The 23,452-nt window shown below is 43.1% G+C and overlaps 1 protein-coding gene across 5 annotated transcripts in view; it reads right to left on the bottom strand.

Annotated features, from left to right (window-relative positions):
• The window catches only part of Frmd5 (FERM domain containing 5), a 277,100-nt gene extending 273,294 nt beyond the window's left edge, over positions 1 to 3,806 (bottom strand). For all 5 annotated transcript variants that reach the window (XM_041678921.1, XM_041678920.1, XM_041678917.1 and 2 more), the window contains exon 1: positions 3,481 to 3,806. In XM_041678921.1, coding sequence (XP_041534855.1) covers positions 3,481 to 3,582 — 102 coding nt within the window. In that variant the 5' untranslated portion in view covers positions 3,583 to 3,806. The remainder of the gene's footprint in view (positions 1 to 3,480) is intronic.
• Between the last annotated feature and the right edge of the window lie 19,646 nt (positions 3,807 to 23,452).

Below are 23,452 nucleotides of genomic sequence, written 5' to 3' on the forward strand. Positions count from 1 at the left end.
GTGTCTAACAGAATGCTTAGCATGTAATCAGCCATTCGGCACAGGGCCCACCCACCAATCCACCATCCCATTTTCCTCATTTAGTGCAATGGATATATAATCAATCCATAATGTCATTGTGAGGGAAATGAGCTACAATGAATGCAGAGATCCCTGGCAAGCCCAGGACTCCACGCTTGCTCCCTCCCTCCCTCCCTCTTCTAGGTCTCCAAATATTGGTCCCTCTGTAGAACTGCCTCTGCACACACAGCTTATTTATAACACTGAAAAATCTGCTTAACCTGGCTGCTTAATCTGTAATTTCAGTGTGTCCCAAATAAAATCTAACTCATTTCTAAGGTGGTTTTATCTTTGAGTTATCGCCCCCCCCAAAATATTTTAATTTGTCCAATAGATACTGCTACTAAAATGTCTGCACTGTATCCTAAATAACACATAAACTATTAAAAGTGCATTGTTTAGGACAAAACATATCTAGACACTTGAATTATTCCATTCAGGTTGACTTCAAAGATACTAGTTAGTCTTTTCATTTTTTTTTTCCTATATACTTCCAAATAACAAGTCAGGTAGAAAATGTGGCAAATGAATACAGATTTGCATAGATAAAAACAAAAGAGTCAAAAATGTGGATCAGATCCGAACGTACAGGCAATGACCTTCAAAACTGGCTACTAACAACATTCTTCACAGGGGAGCAATTACACAAAATCCTCCTATGTATACTGTCGTTTCTCCTGGTCTACAGATACATTTCCATATCAGAAAGGATGAAAGAGTAGGCCTGCGACTGGGAGAACCGTCTTTGCAAAGATAGAAGCCGTTCTGGTTACCTTAATAATTATATCCCGAAGGCCAGCTCATAGAACTGCATTATGAAGTGCCGCTAAGCCAATACGTTGGCAGAACAGCTGCACAACTGGAATTGACCAAACACGGCTTTCATGACACCAAACCACTGGTATATTTCTAATTCTGAATTGCCTTCCATGGTCTCTGGCTGTTTTAAAAGCCATAAAAATATTTTTAAAATAGACACCATATCTAAATGACAGTATAACACTTCAAGAAAAAAGGGGGAGTCCAAATCATCACCAAAAGATTTAAAATATACAGTACTGCCATTCTTAAAGTACTGAAAATAACACTTAGCTTTCCATGTTAAAACTATACCGAGTTGTTTAACAAGTAAACACATGTGGACACACACATACACACACACATACACACACCAAAAAAAAATATAAAACAAGAAAGTTGCTAAGAAAAGTTCAATCTCCAAATGCTTTGTTTAAAAGCAGTATATAAAAAATATTAGAATCCTGTAGATAATTTTTTTTTCAAACCTTTTCCCATATGGATTAAAAACAAAGCAAAACACTACGTAACTAGTGGTGTAAAAAAGACAAATACACTACAAGTCCTGTGTTTTACAGCCCACACCAGCATCCCCATGTGCAAGGATTAACACAGCTAGACCATGGATGGGGCCATGACTAAGTTTTATAACATTAAATTACAAAATAAGAGTAACAAAAAAGAAACACAAAAAGTGGAATATAGTAAACATTACTCCAGTAAGTCCAATTGAACGTTAAGATATTTGTTCTCTTTGACAATTAAGAACCATCCACAACTACAATATGAATCCCCCTCACCAGCTCTGAGGACAAGGGAGAACCACATGTACCTTTTCCTGATAGCCAAAATCAGGAGGTTATACGCATTTTCAGACAAGTCATGTCTCCTTTGCACTCTACACCTTGGCAAAAGTTAATGACCTACTGGAGGAATTTTATGTCACTATATTCCACAAAAGTATTCTTAGGATCTATGAAGTCTAAACCTCACACTGCCCTCGGCAGGCTATTGTACACATTTGTTAAATTTTTAAACGAAAGGCTAAAGACTTTTAAAGCTCTTGACAATGTACTCAAACTGCGAAGGTGTCGATTCCATGTTTTCTCCCCTTCCATTAAAACAAAACAGGGAGAAAACTGTACATAGAAACAATGACACCATAGAAACAAAAAGTAGCACGCCATGGAGCTGGAAAATATACATACCCTCTCCATCATAGCCAATTACAAAAATCCTTTCACTTAATGGCTAGCATCTTTATGGGCGATTAATCTGTATTAAGTAGCCTTCAAAAGGTAGTCTGTGCTCTATTTCTACTCTCCTGGACCTTTGGCAGCAGTCAGCACTTAAGCTCAGGGCTTGGGGGGGGGGGGGGCTGAACTGGGCACAGTCAGCATCAAGAAGCAGCTCTCAAACACAGGAGCGTCTTTCTCACACGTCTCTGGTCTCTGTTTTATGCTATTGAGCATTGTCAGCAAGATGGATGGATGGATGGATGGATGGATGGATGGATGGATGGGTGGGTAACATCCTGGGGGCAGGGTCTAGGCAGGCGGGTTTTTGATTTTTTTTTTTTAATCACTTCTGAGTCTAGAAGCCTCCTCCGGGTTCTTGCGGGAAAGGAAAGGGATCAGGTGAGACCCTCCAGGGTCCAACTTAATTTGCTTCTCCACAAAGAGCAATTTCTGCCAGTGAGCGCAGGCTTGGTTCTCTGGTAGAAGAATTAAACACGAGAGCATTGTAGGCGCTTTCAATCTCTGACTTTATAAAGGAAAGACTGCATTCCTGGGGAAAACACTACATGACTCCTGACGCGCCACACACCAGTAGTGAAGGGACTCAAGCCAGGGGTTGTAAAAAAAAAAAAAAAAAAACCCTTTCAAAACGCCAGGTTCTGAACGAAACGCTGTGCGGCTTTGTTGCATTGTTGGCTTTTCCGTAAGTCTTTGATTCTTTCCAGCCACTGCCAACCTCCAAATTGCTGGGACTTGTTGCTAAATCTTTGCCTCACGCCCCCCACCCCCAGAAATAACCAGCACGTTGAGATTTGGGGATCAAAAGGCGAGGAAGGGAGCTAAACCCTCAAAGCACAGAGGGCTGGGCGCCTTCAATAGGCCACTCCGCATGGGCTGCGCGTTCCGTCTGACTCACAAACGCTCGAGAGAAATTATGACATAAACCTTTATCCTTCCAACCAGGGAAATAAAGGCTGGCTGGAGGGCCTGGTGGGGCTAGAGGGACATCAGCCCGCGTCCCGACGGGGCGACCCGGGTAGACGTCTCCCGCCCTGCCCGCCTAGCTCCGGACGCCCGCCCAAGGTGCTACCTATCCACCGGCTGGAGGAGCAAAGACCCGGGGTCCTCCGCCCTGGAGGGCGCAGAGCAGAGGAGTTGCGGGTGCGGGACGCGACTCACCCCGCAGGGGCGCACGGCGCGCGGAACCAGCCCCCGGCTGAGCTCGGGCAGGGATGCCGCGCGCCGGGCGGTGCGGCTGCCGGGCGGACAAAGCGCCGCGCCGGGGCTAGAGCTGGGGCGACCCCGGGCGGCGGCCCCCCGCCAACTTGGCAGAGTGTGGGGAGCGGGATCCCGCGAGCGGGCGGGCGGGCAGCGCGGCGCTGACCTGGATGGTGCAGGTGTACTCGCTGTCGTCCAGCAGCCGCACGGTGCAGCTGTACTCGCGCTCCAGACTCCTGCTGCTGCCGCTCATCAACCTGCTCAGCATCTTCCCGCCCGCTCGCCCGTCCCCGGGAGCGACGCGGCGGCGCTGCGGACTCGGGACCCGTCGTCCTTCAGCGCGGCAGCTCCGCGCCGGGCCCTGGCACCTGTACCATCACCCTGGCCGGTTCGCCGCCGCTGCCTCCTCCGGCCCCACTCCTCTTCCTTCTCCAGAGCCACCACCGCCTTCCCCCAAGACCCAAGCAAGCTGGGTTCTCTCCCGGGCGCCCCACTGCCCGTGCCCAGATCATGGGGCGGGGCCTAGATAGGGGGCCAATGGAGGTCAGCGCGGCGGAACCGATTGGCAAGAGGAAGAGCCAATCAGAATAGGGAGTAGGGATGATGAGCGGGCTGAGGAAGCAATCATCGCAAAACAGCAGTACCAAGCCTAGTCGGGCCAGCCCTCTAGCGTCCCAAGCCTTTGCTCGCACCCTTCGCGGGCGGTGGTTGGTATGAATGCTGTTTGTCCTCGGCCGGGCCATGTGTGGACACTTGACAAGATCGGTGTCTGCTACCTAGAATAGCATTTGAGCTGTTCCAGAAGTCAAGTCCTGCGCTCTGCAACGCGCGGTTCCTGCCCTCTGAGAAACCAAGGCGAGGAGGCGGCACCTGCAGAAAACTGGCACCCACGTCTCCAGACCTGGCTGCTGCCCCCACCTGTGCGCTGCCCCAAGTCTGCTCCAGGGGCCCCTGTTCTCGCGCACCCTTATTTTGGTGAACGTCTGTTTTACAATAGCTGTTTATACTGCTGAGACCACAGAAGCTTGTAAGCGCCCCGGTTTAGCGCCTAGAAAGCCCTGCGCTCTAATCCCTTTTTATTTTCAGAAGACAAAAGGATCCTGAGGTGTGCTCCATAGCTGGGTAAGGAACAGGAAGTGATGAACCTTTCCTTGCACTTTTAGAAAGAATTGTTACATCTTCAGACTTCCTCAACCAAACACAATAGGTCAGGAACTGTACAGCACACAAAGGGGAAAATGCCTCCTTTGTGCTCTCCACATCCACAGACTTAAAGTTCCTTTCCAGAACTTCACTAAGAGATATAATCACCTCCAAAGATTTTATTAGTGATAATAAGTGTGTGCGCATGCGTGGAATATGAACACTCAGGTGCCACACAAAAGTGTGGAGGTCAGAAAACAAGTTTGTGGGATCAGTTTTCTCCTTCCACCTTTCTGTGGTTTCCAGTGATTAAAGTCGCACCGCCAGGCTTGCCTGGCAATCCAACTTTACCCGCTGAACCACCTCACTGGCTCTACCCTCAAAGAATTCAATGGAAGAAAATGTTATAAAGGAAATGTGTGATATAAAGGGTGTGATTCAGTAGTGGAGCTCTGGCCCAGCACGCGACAAGATCCAACGCTGAAACAATGTCAATGCAAAACGTTAGTGCTGTGAGAAATATAGTCGCTTAAAATAATGAATTATTAATAATTTCCTATTACCTGTATGCTCTTATTGTATCTGTGAAACACAACAATATTAAGACACCCCCCTCATAGCAGACTAGAGAAAAATCTGGCCTATTTTAATTTTAATTTAATTTTGTCTATTTGCCTGGACTTGGGGGTAAGATTCAGGACCTTGCATTTGCTAGTTAAGAGCTTGGGGTAGCTCTAAACCACACCCCCAACCGTTGCATTTTTGAGACAGGTTTCACTCCGTAGCTCAGATATCCACAAAATGATCCCTTCAAGTTCTCCAGTGTTTGGATTAGAGGCATGTGGCACCTAGCTGGCTCTTGACCTTGACAGCGTGCTTCACTAGTGTCTAGATTCCAGTACCCCAACCCCACCATCACCTTAGTAACCTGGACTGCTCCCTTACTGCATTTGATGGCCATGGGAAGACATTCCTCTTTTCAAGGCAATTCTGACATAGTTACGAGACTAAAGAGTCAAAAGCTGTCTGCTTTATAACCTGGGAAGTAGCTTGGGGCCTGGAATACAGACGTATCCTAATAATGATGAACTGATAAATGGAATTGATAGGTATTCTATTATAGCTCCAACTTCAAGGAACATCCATGAAGAAAGCAGGGCCTCCAGGAAGGTCTTGTACACCAATGTAATCACCACTCTGTGGAAAGGAGAGTCTATTAAGTCCAGCCTTGTGTAACTGAGAGCCAGTGGAAAGTTTCAAGCAGGAAGCACTTTTGTTGAAGGGCAGAAGTTGCTATTTGTTATAAAATCTAAACGAGGAAGGAAAAATGTGCACAAAGCTAGAGGAAGTCCATTAGTGTGATGATGGGGATGAGTCTTTAGCAGGTTATGCAAATAAGCAGCTGTTAGAATGAAAAGGAAAGCACCATGAATCCAGAAAAGCTGCAAAGAGCGGAATGCTGTCTTCAAAGTAGGACCAGAGGTGCAGAGAAGGGGGAGATGGTGGCTGCTGTGCCGGCACTTTAGGAGGCGTCTCTGCTTAGACTAAGAAAGTCATGGCTGCCTGGAAGCGTCCCAGTTCACTGTTCACCCATGTTTGTGCGTAAGATGCATCTGTAAACTGCCCTTTCCTTTCTGATACAGAACAGAGAGTGGGAAATGGGAAAAAGTGCAAAAATCTAGTATATACCTCTAAAACAAGATCATGGGCAGAGGTTTATGGGAAACTAGAAAGATGGGCTTCCAATAAAGTCAAACAAAAAACACTTAGCTTGTTTGCTTTTTTTTTTCTCATTTATTGAGTCCAGTATGGAGAAGAGTAGTTCACTAAAAGGCTGCCTGTGGGGCTGAGGCTATAGTTCAGTTGGTAGAGGGCCTGCTTGGCTTGTACAAAACTCTGGGTCCTATTCCAGAACCAGAGAATAGGGTGTGTTAGTGTACAGCTATGATGACAGCATTCGGGAGGTAGAGGCAAAAGGATTAGAAATTTCAAGGTCACCCTTCTGCCACAAAGTGGATTCTAGGCCAACCTTTGCTAAGACCCTGTCTCAAAAACAACAAAACAAAAATCACACAAGACTTCTTGTGCCTTTGAGAAGCACAATGTCCTGCTTTCATGTCTTTACGTGCAAGGAAGCTATGTTTAAAACAAATCGCAGATTACAATGGTTGTGGACCCCACCTTCCAAGTTATCAGTATGCTGGCTCCCTTCTCTATTGTGAAGGAGTCCCCAGGTATCCTAGCTTCAGTTCCTGTTTCCTACAAAAGCAAAGTAGGTGGGAAAGGGTTTCGTTTTAATTCCAGGTTGCAGTCCATCCTGGTGAAGAAGTCGAAGCATCAGGAACTTGGAAGCAGCCACTCACAGTGGAGCAGAGAGAGAATGAGTGCATCCGTGCTGGGACTCAGCTCGCCTCTCTACAGTCCGAGACCCAAGCCCTGGGAATGTACCTTGTCCTCTCACAGATGTGCAGGCCTTCTCACCTCTGTGAATGTCATCAAACCATCCCCACAGATGTGCCCACAGCCAAGCAGACCTGGTCAGTTCCTCACTGAGGCCTTCTGTCAGGTGGTTCTAGATTCTGTTAAGTTGACGCCAGGAGAGGTACCACCTCCCAGATATGCCTGAAATATCGAGATGCCTTTACTTTGGATGCCACCCTGCTGGTCTCTCTCTCCAACCAGTACATCATTGTCGTGGGTTTGGGCAGGAAAGAGAATTGCCTTTTCTTTTTTTTTTCCTCCCCTTTTCCTTTCCTTTCTTTTCCTTTCCTTCTTTCTTCCTTTCATTGTTGTTTGTCCTTTTGTGTTTTGAGACAGAGTCCCTCTACACAGCTCTGGCTGTCCTGGAACTCACTATATAGGTCAGGCTAGCCTTGAACTCACAGAGATCCACCTGCCTCTGCCTGCCAGGTGCTGGGATTAAAGGCAGTATTGCCTTTCCTTAACCAGAACATCACTAACACAGTCCTGCTCATCAAAGTCTCCCTATAGTGCAGCCAAGACCAGGCTTTGATTTCTGGGGCTGGAGATGTGACTCATTAGTAGTGTTCCTGCCATGCATATGTAAACCCTGGGTTCTATCCCCCGTACTGGAAGAAAATAAAAGAAAAATGGACTATAACTTCTGACAATATTTTGAAAGTTATGGCATGACTATCCTCAAAGCCTTTGGGAACTAAAAGCCTAAATGCCCTAAGTTCTCAGACTGCTCTGTGTGCATAAAGATGGATTCCTGTCCCCAGAAAAATCCCCCTGTCCACGTACGTTTAGGACATTCTGGTCCGACAATTCTTCTTAGGTTAGAGTCCACTTTTAAAGTCTAATTTCCTGTCCCAGATACTATCTCTCCCTAGAGTGGCTGAACTGGAACACAACCTCCGTGCCCACGGGGTGACCTTGACCTCTGACTCTATGAAACTACTGCATTTATTGTTCTTGACACAGGATCTCAGGTAGCTCAGATGGAACTTCAACTTGCTATGTAGTTGAGGATGACATTGAACTTCTAGCTGTCTCCCTGCCTTCACCTGCTTAGTGCCATGTTACATATGCCAGCACTGCCAACTCAAGACACCTTTCAAAATAATAGCCTGGGTGTGGTAGCTTGTGAAAACAGCAAGATTGCAGCAAGTTCAGGGCCACCCTCAGGCTACAGAGGAATTTCAGGGTCAGCCTGTGCTGTAGGGTTAGGGGGCGGGGTTTGCCTCGGGCGAATGCCTACAGATAAATGGGCGCACAGGAGGCGGCTCCGGCCCCTTTTCCTTCCTACCTCATGTGCCACGCGGGAACTTCGGTTCTGTAAGTTTATCATTAAAGTGTAAATATTCTTTAATATCTGCATTGCATTTATTTACGCCGATACCGATACATTTGGCGCCCTCCCCGTGGGGCTTTGCCGAGACCCGGCCCAAATCGGAGCCTCTTGGGGCCACTGCACCTGGCGGTGGTCTCCCTGGGCGCGCGGAAGCAGCTGAGATTCTGAGTGACTCAATTTTCCCTGCTGCTTGCTAGAGAATCAAGCCGGACGGGAGAGCTAGCACTCCCGGCGTTTTGAAATCAGCAGCGCCTCTGTAACAGCGTGATCAGTCTCTGTTCCCCTCCCACCTCCGTCGGTGCTCGGGTCACGTGACAGGGCCCTGCGAGCCCCCCCCCCCCCCCCCCCCCCCCCCCCCCCCCCCCCGCACGCTGGCATCCCTCTGATTTGTTCACTTTGGAGGCTTTTCTCTCTGTTGCCATTCTGGCCCAATTGCTCCTTATCAGTCTGGGGTCTGTTTCAATTTTGTTTTTGAGTCATTTATTTCAGATTTAGGCAACGTGGACTCAAGTGGACTCTTTCGCCACCACTGGCAGGAACCGGTCGTTACAGGTAAAAGAATTTTTTCTTTTATACATAAAATGTCTGAGAACGTAACAGTTTCAGATTTCAACAGCTTTTTTGAGTGTACCATTTGGGAGATCTTACAAGAGTTGTCTATCACCCCACATCTATGGATATTTCTGGGATTCTTAATTTTCCTTAGCACTATTTGGTTTGATAATAGGAAAATGATCAAATCTCTTAAGGCAGAGGTTGAACGTTTAACAACTATTGAGAATGACAACAATCTTCTCAAGAATCAGTTTGAAGTTCTCCAGGAAGAAAACAGATCTTTGTTTAACATGACTCGGTTAACTGAGCAAAATCTAGAAAAGGTACAGGCTGATGTTAAGGAGAAATTCATTACTATGGAAGAAGGAACAGCTGAATTAGATCGTAAGTTCCAGCAGTCCCTTTCTGTAGGAACTGAAACATTAACTGAGAGAATCAAAACTACTGAATGTGACAATCGAATTTTGTCTAAAGCTTATGACAGATTGGCGGAAAGATTGTCAATACAAGAAGGCACGGTTTATGCCATAAATATTATGTCCAAAGATGACAAGTTATCTCTAATGGACAAATTTCATACTTTAGAATCCTCAATGAAGGCTTTGGAACATAATTCTGGACAGGAGATTCAGACATTACAAAAAACAATGGTGAATAGAATTGAAAATATTGAGGAATTTCTAAATTCTGATGAAGAAGAGCAAAGGGTAGAAAGGCAAATTTTAACTACATCTGTGGATAAATCCCTTAGGGACAATTTCCACAAAGCTCTACCTGCAGCTCTACATGCCTTTCCAGTAATAACAACAGAAAAGGTGATTGGTTCCAGAAACCCTAGGGTCATCAAGGAAGATACATGGGAGCCTGTCCGTATGAATGATCTCAAAGAAATTGAACAGGCCGTCATGACTTTTGGGATGCACGCCTCTTTTGTTAAAGAGATGCTAAAATCTTGGGCCACAACAAGCAGAGCAACCCCCTCGGACTGGCTCCAGCTGAGCTCCGCGGTCCTTGAGAGTGGACCGCAATTAAAATGGAAATGCTTATTCAGGCAAGAGGCTAGACTTTTAGAGCAGCAGGAAAAGGCGAAGGGAATTGACATTTCCCTAGATAAAATTCTAGGTGAAGGGCTCTTTTCCGACCCTCAGGAACAAGCTAATTTGGATGAAAACATACTCTCCATGTGTACTACAGCAGCCTTAAGGGCTTGGGACAGAGTACAAGACCCAGGACAGAGAATGGAATCATTTGTCACAGTTAAACAGGGTCAGAGAGAACCCTTTAGTGACTTTTTACAAAAGTTAACTAAGGCTGTACAAATATGGATATCTGACCCAGAAGCAAGACGTATAATAATTGAGTATTTGGCTTATGAAAATGCAAATGTGGAATGCAAAAAGATCTTGGCGCCTTTAAAGTTCAGATCAGCGTCCTTGGAAGAATGGGTCTTGCATACACTAAATGTTGACACATTTGTCTATGGCACTGAAGCATGGGTAGAAGAAGCAATTTCCAATGGTAAAAGGAGACACCAGAATACCAAATGTTTTAATTGTGGCAAACTGGGTCATATGAAAAGGAATTGTAAACAATGGATTTTCAGAAATAATAATAATGCATCTTCTAGAAATAACAGAAATAGAAGGACTTAGCCTTCAGGTTTATGTAGAAGATGTGGAAAAGGCAGGCATTGGACGAATGAATGCAGGTCTACAAGAGATAGACAAGACAATCTGATACATATGGGAAACATGAGAGGGGGGGCCTCACAGGCCCCCATGGCAAACATGGTTCAGTCATTTCCAGTTTCTGCAGAGAACATGCCTTGTCAGGACAATTAGGAAGCCACATGCCTACTGTTACAAGCACTAGTAATCAGAAAGATGAGTTACGTGTGTTTTGGCAAACTTCTATAAATGATCAAAGACCTAAGCTGAGAGTGTGTGTAAATGGCATTTTTATTACTGGCCTGCTGGACACAGGTGCTGATGTAAGTATCATTACCCCAGAATCTTGGCATCCATATTGGCCTCTTCAGAATGTAAATGTTCAACTCCTGGGAATTGGAACCCTATCTCAAGTAAGGCAGAGCACGAGATGGGTTGAATGTATAGAGCCTGAGGGACAAATAGGAAAATTAAGGCCATATGTAGCCAATATTGCAATGAATTTATGGGGTCGTGACCTATTACAACAATGGAATACCCAAATTAACATTCCTGCTTCTAGAGCCTATATTTCTGAAAATAATATTAAAAGTTATTACAAACGGAGAAAACCGGCCATTAGGGCTGTGCAAGAACAAGCAATTGATGTCCCTTAAGAGATACCAACAGCCTTGCCTCTAAAATGGCTGACTGAGAAACCAATATGGACAAAGCAATGGCCTTTAGCTGAGGAAAAGTTGCAGGCTTTAGAACAGCTGGTACAAGAACAATTAGATGCTGGACATATAGAAGAATCTACCAGCCCTTGGAATTCTCCTGTATTTGTGGTTAAGAAAAAATCAGGTAAATGGAGAATGGTGACAGATCTCAGAGCTATCAACAAGGTTATTCAACCTATGGGCCCTCTGCAATCTGGAATTCCTTTGCCCTCTTTATTACCAAAAGGATGGCCTCTCATAGTTATTGATTTAAAAGGTTGTTTTTTCACTATACCTTTGCAAAAAGAAGATAGAGAAAGATTTGCCTTCACAGTGCCTACTTATAACAATTCTCAACCTTCGAGGAGGTACCATTGGGCCGTCCTCCCCCAGGGTATGTTAAATAGCCCCTCCCTGTGCCAATATTTTGTGAACCAACCATTGCAAATAATACGCAAAAAATTTCCCAAATCTATAGTATACCATTACATGGGTGACATATTGTTATCTGATTCAAACATAGATACCTTGAACAGACTGTTTGAAGAAATACAGATACTGTTACCTAAATGGGGATTGCAAATAGCTCCTGAAAAGATTCAGAAGGGAGATTCTGTTAATTATTTAGGTTATAAAATAGGTTTGCAAAAAATTAAGACACAAAAGACACAAATTCGGAGAGATCGCCTACGGACTCTTAATGACTTTCAAAGACTGTTAGGAGACATTTCCAGTCTACGACCAGCTATCAGAATAACACCTGATCTAATAATTCATTTGAACAAAACCTTGGATGGTGATAAAGATTTAAACAGTCCTAGAGAATTAAAAGCTGAAGCAGAAAAGGAACTGACAATGATTGAGGAGAAATTACAACAGGCACATGTGGACAGAGTGAATCCAGAGCTCGATTGTATTCTCGTCATATTACCGTCAAAAATTTCTCCTACAGGAATTTTAATGCAGAGAGATGATATTATCTTGGAATGGATCTTTTTACCACATAAACCAAGTAAGAAACTGAAAACTTATATGGAAAAAGTCTCTGAGTTAATTATAAAAGGCAAGCTGAGACTTCGTCAACTAGCAGGCATAGACCCAGCAGAAATTATAGTGCCTTTTACTGCTGATGAACTAAAGAAATTATGGGAAGATAATGAACCATGACAAAGAGCTTGTGCTAATTTTTTGGGAGACATTAATAACAACTATCCAAAAAGCAAGCGCTTTAACTTCATAAAGAGAACTTCTTGGATCCTTCCTCGAATCGTCCGTGATGCTCCAATAACTGGAGCCCGTACATTCTATACTGATGCCAATAAATCAGGGAAGGCAGGTTACAAATCAGAAGACTTGGGTAAGGTGGAACAAAGTCCTTATGATTCTGTCCAGAAGGCAGAATTATATGCCATTCTTATGGTACTAAGAGATTTTAAAGAACCTATTAATATAGTTACTGATTCACAATACGCAGAAAGAGTTATTTTACATATTGAAACTGCTGAATTTATACCTGATGATACAGAACTAACTTCATTGTTTATCCAGATTCAAGATTTGATCAGGAACAGGCTTTGCCCTATGTACATAACACACATCCAATCCCATATGGGTGTGCCAGGTCCTCTAGCACAAGGTAATGTAGAAATTGATCAATTATTGATTGGTAGTGTGCTACAAGCCTCTGAATTTCATAAAAAACATCATGTTAATAGCAAAGGTTTGAAGAAAGAGTTTTCTATTACATGACAACAAGCTAAGGAGATTGTAAAGAAATGCCCTACCTGTTCTTTCTATAACCAAACGCCACTGCCAGCAGGGGCTAATCCAAAGGGCACCCATAGGAATGAAATCTGGCAGATGGATGTGTTCCACTTTGCAGAATTTGGCAAATTGAAGTATGTTCATCACACCATTGACACTTATTCAGGCTTTCAGTGGGCAACTGCTTTAAGTTCAGAAAAAGCTGATTCAGTAATCACTCATTTATTAGAAGTCATGGCTATCATGGGTATACCTACACAAATAAAGACAGATAATGGTCCTGCTTATGTCTCTAGGAAAATGAAACGGTTTTATGATTATTACAATATCAAGCATGTTACAGGTATACCATACAATCCTACAGGTCAAGCAGTCATAGAAAGATCAAATCGAACTATAAAGGATATGTTGAACAAACAGAAAGGGGTGGAAAACACCCCCAGAAATAGGTTACATAATGCTTTGTTAACCTTGAATTTTCTCAACACTAATGAGAAGGGAACGACGGCTGCAGAAAGACATTGGATAATGGAAAAGTCTGCTGAACTAAATCAACCAGTTTATTTCAAGGATGTGCTGACCTCACAAAGGAAGCCAGGAGATGTGCTGCGTTGGGGAAGGGGTTTTGCTCTTATCTCCACAGGTGAGGAAAAATTATGGATACCGTCAAAATTAATAAAGGTTCGGTTTGAGGAAGAGAAGTCACTTGGAAAAGATAAATAACAATTCATTCACAAGGATGACCGGCATTCAGATGGTAAGGATTACTGATAGGATGGGGGCAGGGTTCTTTTCTTATCTCCACAGGAATATATTCATCTCCAAAGAATTTAAGGGACCCTGAATATTTAATTACTGATGGATGGAAAATAGTTACGACCCACTAAACATCAACAATAAAATTCTATACATATTGTAAGTATTGATTTTTTATATATATTTATATGTTTTATTGAACACTTCTTTATAAATGTGTAGAGCTGGTTTTGGAGTTGGACTATGGCTCAGTCCCTCTTCAATCCCAAGCCTGTTAATAAGGGATATTTCAGAGTTTTTGTCTCAGGTCAGGAGCCATGAAATGGGACAGAATAAGAATAATTTGATACTTGATAAGCTTTCTTTGCCTTTCCTCATATCTGTGTCTTTCTTTTTTTTTTTTTTTTTTTTTTTTTTTTTGGTTTTTCGAGACAGGGTTTCTCTGTGGTTTTGGAGCCTGTCCTGGAACTAGCTCTTGTAGACCAGGCTGGTCTCGAACTCACAGAGATCCGCCTGCCTCTGCCTCCCGAGTGCTGGGATTTATACGTCAGTATACGTCCTTGTTGTTAATGTTTAAATTTCCCATAACAAGCAACATATCTTCCTACAGTAATCTTTGAAGTTTCCAGGATGAAGATGGGGCCCCACAACATCAACTCAATCTGGCTTTTATGACGTCATGAATTTTTCTTTTTTTTAAGCGCTAATATTAGACCTGTTTTTTGGTACCAACTGCAAGAGACAATTTCGAATGATGCACATTTTTGACAACAGTCTGGCCAGACCTTCTCAAAACGCTCAGAGACTAGTTATAATTTTCTTTTTTTTTTTTTATTGAGAAAAGGAGAAAAAAAAAACAAGTTTCCACCTCCTCCCAGCCTCCCATTTCCCTCCCCCTCCTCCCCCCTACGCCCCCTCCTCCCACCCTTCTCCCCCTCCCCCCACTCCTTTCCCCCTCCCTCTCCAGTCCAAAGAGCAGTCAGGGTTTTCTGCCCTGTGGTAAGACCTAGGACCTCCCACCTCCGTACATATCTAGGAAGGTGAACATCCAAACTGGCTGGGCTCCCACAAAGCCATCACATTACGTAGGATCAAACCCCCGTGCCATTGTCCTTTGCGTCTCATCAGCCCTCATAGTTCGCCATGTTCAGAGAGTCCAGTTTTATCCCATGCTTTTTCAGTCACAGTCCAGCTGGTCTTGGTGAGCTCTCAATAGATCAGCTCCACTGTCTCAGTGGGTGGGTGCATCCCTCGTGGTCCCGACTTCTTTGCTCATGTTCTCCCTCCTTCTGCTCCTCATTGGGACTTTGGGAGCTCAGTCCAGTGCTCCAGTGTGGGTCTCTGTCTCTATCTCCATCCATCACCAGATGAAGGTTCTATGATGATATGCAAGATATTCGTCAGTACTGCTCAAGGATAGGGTCATTTCAGGTTCCCTATTCTCAACTGCCCAAGGAACTAACTGGGGACCTCAGCTTGGGCACCTGGGAGCCCCTCTAGGGTCAGGTCTCTTGCCAACCCTAAAGTGGTTCCCTTAACTAAGAATTGTGGTTCCGTGCTCCCCTGTCCAACCTTCCTTTATCCCAATCCTCCTGCTTTCCCAAGGCCCGACCTCCTTCCCTTCTAACTTTTCTCTCCCCATCTCCCCTTACCCCCAACCCACCCCACCCCAAGATCCCAATTTTCTCCCTGGCAATTTTGTCTACTTCCCTTAGCCAAGAGGATAACTATATGTTTTTCCTTGGGTTCCCCTTCTTACTTAGCTTCTTTAGATTCACCTATTGTAGACTCCGTGACCCTTATTTATGGCTAGAAACCAATTATGAGTGAATACAACCCATGTTCATCTTTTTGGGTCTGGGATACCTCACTCAGGATAGTGTTTTCTATTTCCATCCATTTGCATGCAAAATTCGAGAAGTCATTGTTTTTTACCGCTGAGTAGTACTCTAATGTGTAGATATTCCATACTTTCTTCATCCATTCTTCCATTGAAGGGCATCTAGGTTGTTTCCAGGTTCTGGCTATTACAAATAATACTGCTATGAACATAGTTGAACAAATGCTTTTGTCATATGATAGGGCATTTCTTGGGTATATTCCCAAGAGTGGTATTGCTGGGTCCAGGGGTAGGTTGATCCCGAATTTCCTAAGAAACCGAAACACTGACTTCCATAGTGGTTGCACAAGATTGCATTCCCACCAGCAATGGATGAGGGTACCCCTTCCTCCACAACCTCTCCAGCAAAGGTTATCGTTGGTGTTTTTTACTTTAGCCATTCTCACAGGTGTAAGATGATATCTCAAAGTTGTTTTGATTTGCATTTCCCTGATTGCTAAGGAAGTTGAGCATGACCTTAAGTGTCTTTTGGCCATTTGAACTTCTTCTGTTGAGAATTCTCTGTTCAGATCAGTGCCCCATTTTTTAATTGGGTTAATTAGCATTTTAAAGTCTAGTTTCTTGAGTTCTCTATATATTTTGGAGATCAGACCTTTGTCTGTTGCGGGGTTGGTGAAGATCTTCTCCCAGTCAGTAGGTTGCCTTTGTGTCTTAGTGACAGTGTCCTTTGCTTTGCAGAAGCTTCTCAGTTTTAGTAGGTCCCATTTATTCAATGTTGCTCTTAATGTCTGTGCTTCTGGGGTTATACATAGGAAGCGATCTCCTGTGCCCATCTGTTGTAGGGTATTTCCCACTTTCTCTTCTATCCTTTTCAGTGTGTTCGGGCTGATATTGAGGTCTTTAATCCATTTGGACTTGAGTTTTGTGCACGGTGAAAGATGTGGGTCTATTTTCATTCTTCTACAGGTTGACATCCAGTTGTGCCAGCACCATTTGTTGAAGATGCTTTCTTTCTTCCATTGTATACTTTTAGCTCCTTTATCAAAAATGAGGTGTTCATAGGTTTGTGGGTTAAAATCCGGGTCTTCTATACGATTCCATTGGTCGACTTCTCTGTTTTTATGCCAGTACCACACTGTTTTCATTACTGTAGCTCTGTAATAGAGTTTGAAGTCAGGGATGGTAATGCCTCCAGAAGATCCTTTATTGTATAGGATTGTTTTGGCTATCCTGGGTTTTTTGTTTTTCCATATAAAGTTGATTATTGTCCTCTCCAGATCTGTGAAGAATTTTGATGGGATCTTGATGGGGATTGCATTGAATCTATAAATTGCCTTAGGTAGAATTGCCATTTTTACTATGTTGATCCTCCCAATCCAAGAGCAAGGTAGATCCATCCATTTTTTGGTATCCTCTTCAATTTCTTTCTTCAATGCCTTAAAGTTCTTGTCAAATAGATCTTTCACTTCCTTGGTTAGATTTACCCCAAGATATTTAATGCTGTTTGTGGCTATCATGAATGGTGAAGCTTCTCTGATTTCCCTCTCTGCTTCCCTATCCTTTGTGTATAAGAGGGCGACTGATTTTTTGGAGTTGATCTTGTATCCTGCCACATTACTAAAGCTGTTTATCAGCTGTAAAAGTTCTTTGGTGGAGTTTTGGGGGTCGCTTAAGTACACTATCATATCATCTGCGAATAACGAAAGTTTAACTTCTTCCTTTCCAATTCGAATCCCCTTGATCCCATTATGTTGTCTTATTGCTATTGCTAGAACTTCAAGTACTATATTGAAGAGGTATGGAGAGAGTGGACATCCTTGTCGTGTTCCTGAGTTAAGCGGGATGGCTTTGAGTTTCTCTCCGTTTAATTTGATGTTAGCTGTCGGCTTGCTGTATATAGCTTTTATTATATTTAGGTATGACCCTTGTATCCCTAATCTCTCCAAGACTTTTAACATAAATGGATGTTGAATTTTGTCGAATGCTTTTTCAGCATCTAATGAGATGATCATATGGTTATTTTCCTTCAGTTTATTTATATGCTGGATTACATCGATAGATTTTCGTATGTTGAACCAGCCCTGCATTTCAGGAATGAAGCCTACTTGATCATAATGGATAATTTTCCTAATGTGTTCTTGGATTCGGTTTGCCAGTATTTTGTTGAGGATTTTTGCGTCGATGTTCATGAGTGAGATTGGCCTGTAATTCTCTTTCCTGGTTGAGTCTTTGTGTGGTTTTGGTATCAGAGTAACTGTAGCTTCATAAAAGGAATTAGGTAATGACCCTTCTGTTTCTATATTGTGGAATACATTAAGGAGTATGGGTATTAGCTCTTCTTGGAAGTTCTGGTAGAATTCCGCATTGAAACCATCTGGTCCTGGGCTTTTTTTGGTAGGGAGGTTTTTGATAACAGCTTCTAATTCTTCGCGACCAACAGGTCTGTTTGTTCACCTGGTCCTGGTGTAACTTTGGTATATGGTATTTATCTAAAAAAGTGTCCATTTCTTTTACATTTTCCAGTTTTGTGTTATACAGGCTTTTGTAATATGATCTGATGATTCTCTGAATTTCCTCTGTGTCTGTGGTTATGTCCCCCTTTTCATTTCTGATCTTATTAATTTGCGTATTCTCTCTCTGCCGTTTGATTAGTTTGGCTAGGGGTTTATCAATCTTGTTGATTTTCTCCAGGAACCAGCTTTTTGTTTCATTGATTCTTTGGATTGTTTTCTGTGTTTCTATTTTGTTGATTTCAGCCCTCAGTTTGATTATTTCCAATCTTCTACTCCTCCTAGGTGAGTCTGCTTCTTTTTTTTCTAGAGCTTTCAGGTGGGCTGTTAAGTCTTCAATATGTGCTTTCTCTGTTTTCTTTAAGTGGGCACTTAGTGCGATGAACTTTCCTCTTAGCACTGCTTTCATAGTGTCCCATAAGTTCGAGTATGTTGTTTCTTTATTTTCATTGAATTCAAGGAAGACTTTAATTTCTTTCTTTATTTCTTCCTTAATCCAGGTATGGTTCAGAAGTTGACTGTTCAGTTTCCATGAGTTTGTAGGCTTTCTGGGGGTAGCATTGTTGTTGAATTCTAACTTTAATCCATGGTGATCTGATAAGACACAGGTGGTTACTAATATTTTTTTGTAACTGTGTAAGTTAGCTTTGTTACCGAGTATGTGGTCAATTTTCGAGAAGGTTCCATGAGCTGCAGAGAAGAAGGTATATTCTTTCCTCTTCGGGTGGAATAATCTATAGATGTCTGTTAAGTCCAATTGCTTCATTACCTCCATTAATTCTCTAATTTCTCTATTAGGTTTCTGTTTGATTGACCTGTCCATTGGTGAGAGAGGAGTGTTGAAGTCTCCTACTATTAGTGTGTGTGGTTTGATGGCTGCCTTGAGTTTTAGTAATGTTTCTTTTACATACGTGGGCGCTTTTATATTCGGGGCATAGATATTCAGGATTGAGACTTCATCCTGATGAATTGTTCCTGTTATGAGTATAAAATGTCCCTCTCCATCTCTTCTGATTGATTTAAGTTTGAAGTCAACTTTGTTAGAAATTAGTATGGCCACACCTGCTTGTTTCTTAGGACCATTTGCTTGATAAGCCTTTTCCCAGCCCTTTACTCTGAGTAGGTGCCTGTCTTTGTGGTTGAGGTGTGTTTCTTGTAGACAGCAGAACGTTGGATCCTGTTTTCGTATCCAATCCCTTAGCCTGTGCCTTTTTATAGGTGAGTTGAGCCCATTGACATTAAGTGATATTAATGACCAGTGGTTGTTAACTCCGGTCACTTTTTTAGTAGCAGGGTTTGTGTGTTTCCCTTCTTTGAGTTGCGCTGGTGAAAGGTCTCTAGATGACTGAGTTATTGTGGGCATTGTTGGACTCCTTGGTTAGTGATTTTCCTTCTATAATTTTCTGTAAGGCTGGATTTGTGGCTACGTATTGTTTGAATTTGTTTTTATCCTGGAAAATTTTGTTTTCTCCATTTATAGTGAACGAAAGCTTGGCTGGATATAGTAGTCTGGGCTTGCATCCATGATCTCTTAGTTTTTGCAGTACATCTATCCAGGACCTTCTGGCTTTCATGGTTTCCATAGAGAAGTCAGGTGTAAGTCTGATAGGTTTACCTTTATAAGTAACTTGGCCTTTTTCCTTTGCGGCTCTTAATATTCTTTCTTTATTCTGTGTATTTTGTGTTTTGATTATTATATGGCGAGGGGATGTTTTTTTTTTGATCCAGCCTATTTGGTGTTCTGTATGCTTCTTGAACCTTCATAGGTACCTCTTTCTTCAGGTTGGGAAAGTTTTCTTCTATAATTTTATTAAGTATATTTTCTGTACCGTTGAGCTGCACTTCTTCTCCTTCTTCTACTCCAATTATTCTTAGGTTTGGTCTTTTTATTGTGTCCCAAATTTCCTGAATGTTTTGTGATGAGAATTTGTTGGTTTTGCTGTTTTCTTTGATCAGTGTGTTTATTTTTTCTATGGTATCTTCAGTGTCTGATATTCTCTCTTCTATCTCTTGTAATCTGTTGTTAGTACTTGTTTCTGTCATTCCTGTTCGTTTACCCAGATTTTCCATCTCCATTCTTCCCTCGGTTTGTGCTTTCTTCATTGCTTCCATTTCATTCTTCATGTCTTGAACCGCTTCCCTAACCTGTTTGATTGCTTTTTCTTGTTTCTCTTGGTTTTCTTGCGTGTCTTTGAGCGATTTATTCATTTCCTCTACCTTTTTGTTTGTAATCTCTAATTGTTTTTTTTTTTTTTTTGGTTTTTCGAGACAGGGTTTCTATGTGGCTTTGGAGCCTGTCCTGGCACTAGCTCTGTAGACCAGGCTGGTCTCGAACTCACAGAGATCCGCCTGCCTCTGCCTCCCGAGTGCTGGGATTAAAGGCGTGCGCCACCACCGCCCGGCTAATCTCTAATTGTTTATGGCAGTTTTTCACCTCCTGTTTAAGGTCCTCTATTATTTTCATATAGTTCACTTTTGAGTCGATTTCTTCTATTTCTTCAGGAGTAGGGTGTACAATTCTTCTTATTTCGGGATCCCTGGTTTTTGGTGGTGTCATGTTGCCTTTCAGATTGTTGGAGGAATTCTTGTATTGGCGCCTTCCCATCTCTTCCTTCAAATGGAGCCAGGAGAGGCCTGGTCTCTTGGTCCAGACTTTGCTGTGATTGACTCTCAGGGTATATCTCTTCAGTGTAGAAGCAGGAACCGTTCCCGTCCAGATGGGATTCCTCCGCAACCGTCCCGTCCTGATGGGATTCCTCAGCAACTAAACAGGGCCGCCGGTAGCCCAATGATCCAGGGCCAACAGGATGAATGGAGCAGGGGGGGGGGAGGGTGGTATCCAGGAGCGCGCAGGAAGCCTGGTGCCGGAGCTGAAGGTGCCCGGCTCCCTTACAGGGGACCCTGAGGCCTGCCCGGCTGGCAGGCACTTACCGCTCTGGGTGGGTCGCCTTAGTTTAGGAGCTTAAGACTGTAGTTGAGCACTGGTCCTAGCATACAGCGGGGCAGGGTTGGGGAGGGGTGCTGGGTCGTGCGAAAGAAAGACAGCCCTGCAGAAGGAGCTGGGGGAGGGGGTTTGTGCTCTTTTCCGGGACAGTCCGCCCGCCCCTGGGTAGCACACACTCACCCGTCCTGATGGGATTCCTCAGCAACTCTAGTTATAATTTTCTTAAGTCAAAGGTTAATTTGGGAATTTTACCATCATTTGCTTTCACAGGGGCCCCTAAGAAGAACGTCACCCCCATGTCAGCTAGAAGCAATCTAAGAGGACGACGTCCCCTCTCCCAACAGAGTTTGCCCACAGGGTTAGGGACATCTTTTAGTAATTGGTTTAGGGTTGAGGGGATGGGGAGATATTGTATGGAATTAGGGGTATATACAAAAAAAGGGGGGATTAACTGGTTTGATGGGATGATTGGTATTTGTGACTTACTGTTTTTAGAAAATTATATTGGTACTGTTTCTTGTATATTGATATATTGAATATTGAATGTGAGTGTTCCTACCTCTATTTTTGTATAAGAGTATGCTTATATTGTATGGATACATCTATCATATCACAATGTACATTTCTACCTCTGGTACTATTTATGTAATAACATTGTTTACATTTTGATATGTAATGACATTGTTTACAGGGGAAGATCATTGTCTTCATATATTGCACAGTTGTTTATTCTCTTAGTTTTCAAATTAGATAGGTATTGAGAATTATATGTTTGTCATATTTATTTTTAGGTTAATCAGGTCTTTTAGATACATAGAGATTATTTTTAGTATAGATAGTATAATCTTCAGCCTCTTTGAAGAGCTGTAGAAAATGGCCTTTAATCTAACCTAGAATTCTGTGCCATCGAGACACAGTTACTCCTGGCAACACCACTCTACTCCCGAGAGAACGTTGAGCACCAAAGACACTCCACTGGGAGCTTGTCTTCTTGACAGAACTGGCCTTTGGGTTAAGAAAAACCCATACCTCAACTACTGACTAAGATATGAAACAGGATTGTCTTATCTTGCCAAGACAGGGTAGGATAATTCTAAGAAAGTTCCTTGCATTTGATAATGGTATGTCAGTTATGCTAGGCCTTAGCCAAAGATGGTTGACTCAACATTGCAAACGAGACTTTGGGTGATTGCCCAGGCAGTCAGTTGTCTCTGTCATTTGTTGCACATTTTGGATATCTCTCATTTGTTAAGTAATATTTATTCCCTTCTCAGATCTTAGATGGAGTTGAAGATTATTTAATAGTAGTTACTCTCTACATTATTTAGACTCCTTGAGATAGAATGCCTAGCAAAACTTTTGTTCTCAATATTGTTTGTTATATTTATCATTTGCTATTGTTGTTTATAGTTATATTTGGTTTAGTTCTGTCTTATTTAGACAAAACGGGGAGATGTAGGGTTAAGACAGCCCCTTTAGGGGGCGGGGTTTGCCTCGGGCGAATACCTATAGATAAATGGGCGCGCAGGAGGCGGCTCCGGCCCCTTTTCCTTCCTACCTCCTGTGCCACGCAGGAACTTTGGTTCTGTAAGTTTATCATTAAAGTGTAAATATTCTTTAATATCTGCATTGCATTTATTTACGCCGATACCGATACACTGTGCTACCGAGGGAAACCCTGTCTCAGAAGGTAAACTGGCAGAGCAAAGGCACCTGCTGGCCAGCCTGAAAACCTGAGTTTAAACCCACATGGTGAAAGGAGAGAACCAACTCCCAAAAACTGTCCTCTGACCTCCACACACATGCTACAGCATTTGCCCTGCTCAATAAAAATGTAACAAAATACAAAAGAAACGAAAAAGAATAGTTTAAAGGCTGGGGAGATAGCTTGACATTCCAAGAATGTGCCGGCCCTCAGCGCAAGACAAATGCTTTCTAAAATAATAGCTTAACTGATCATAGTGGCTGATAAAGGCAGGAAGACTGCAGCAAGTTCAACGTGATACATGCTTGTAATCCCAGAACTGACAAGGAGGAGACAGAAGGGTCCTCGGGTTCAACAGCCAGCTTAGACTAATTGGTGAGTTCCGGAGAAATGAGCTACTCTGTCTCAAAGGAAGCGGACAAAGTTCCCGAGGACGATGCCTGAGGTTGTCCTCTGGCATCTCCATGTGCACACACATGCATCCACATAGGCATACAGTCTAATAACACTTCCGACAGAGACAGAGTTATCTGGTCTTTACGCATTGGTCCAGGAAGAACTTCATCAAAGCCAGCCCAGGCCCTTGGGGTAATCATTTCCCCAGCAAGCAGTAAGGAGCACATCTGCCTTCGATTTCTTGTCCCCCTTCAATCTCAGCTTCTGCTCTGTTGAAAAGCGGGTGCTCCAACAAGGACATCCATGTCTCCGTATGCGCTAAATATACCAAGAAGAAAGATACATG

The sequence above is a fragment of the Microtus oregoni genome, unplaced genomic scaffold (assembly GCF_018167655.1).
Source record: "Microtus oregoni isolate MIOR12 unplaced genomic scaffold, Mior012 000031F_ref0000149, whole genome shotgun sequence".
In the NCBI taxonomy this organism is placed as follows: Eukaryota; Metazoa; Chordata; class Mammalia; order Rodentia; family Cricetidae; genus Microtus; species Microtus oregoni.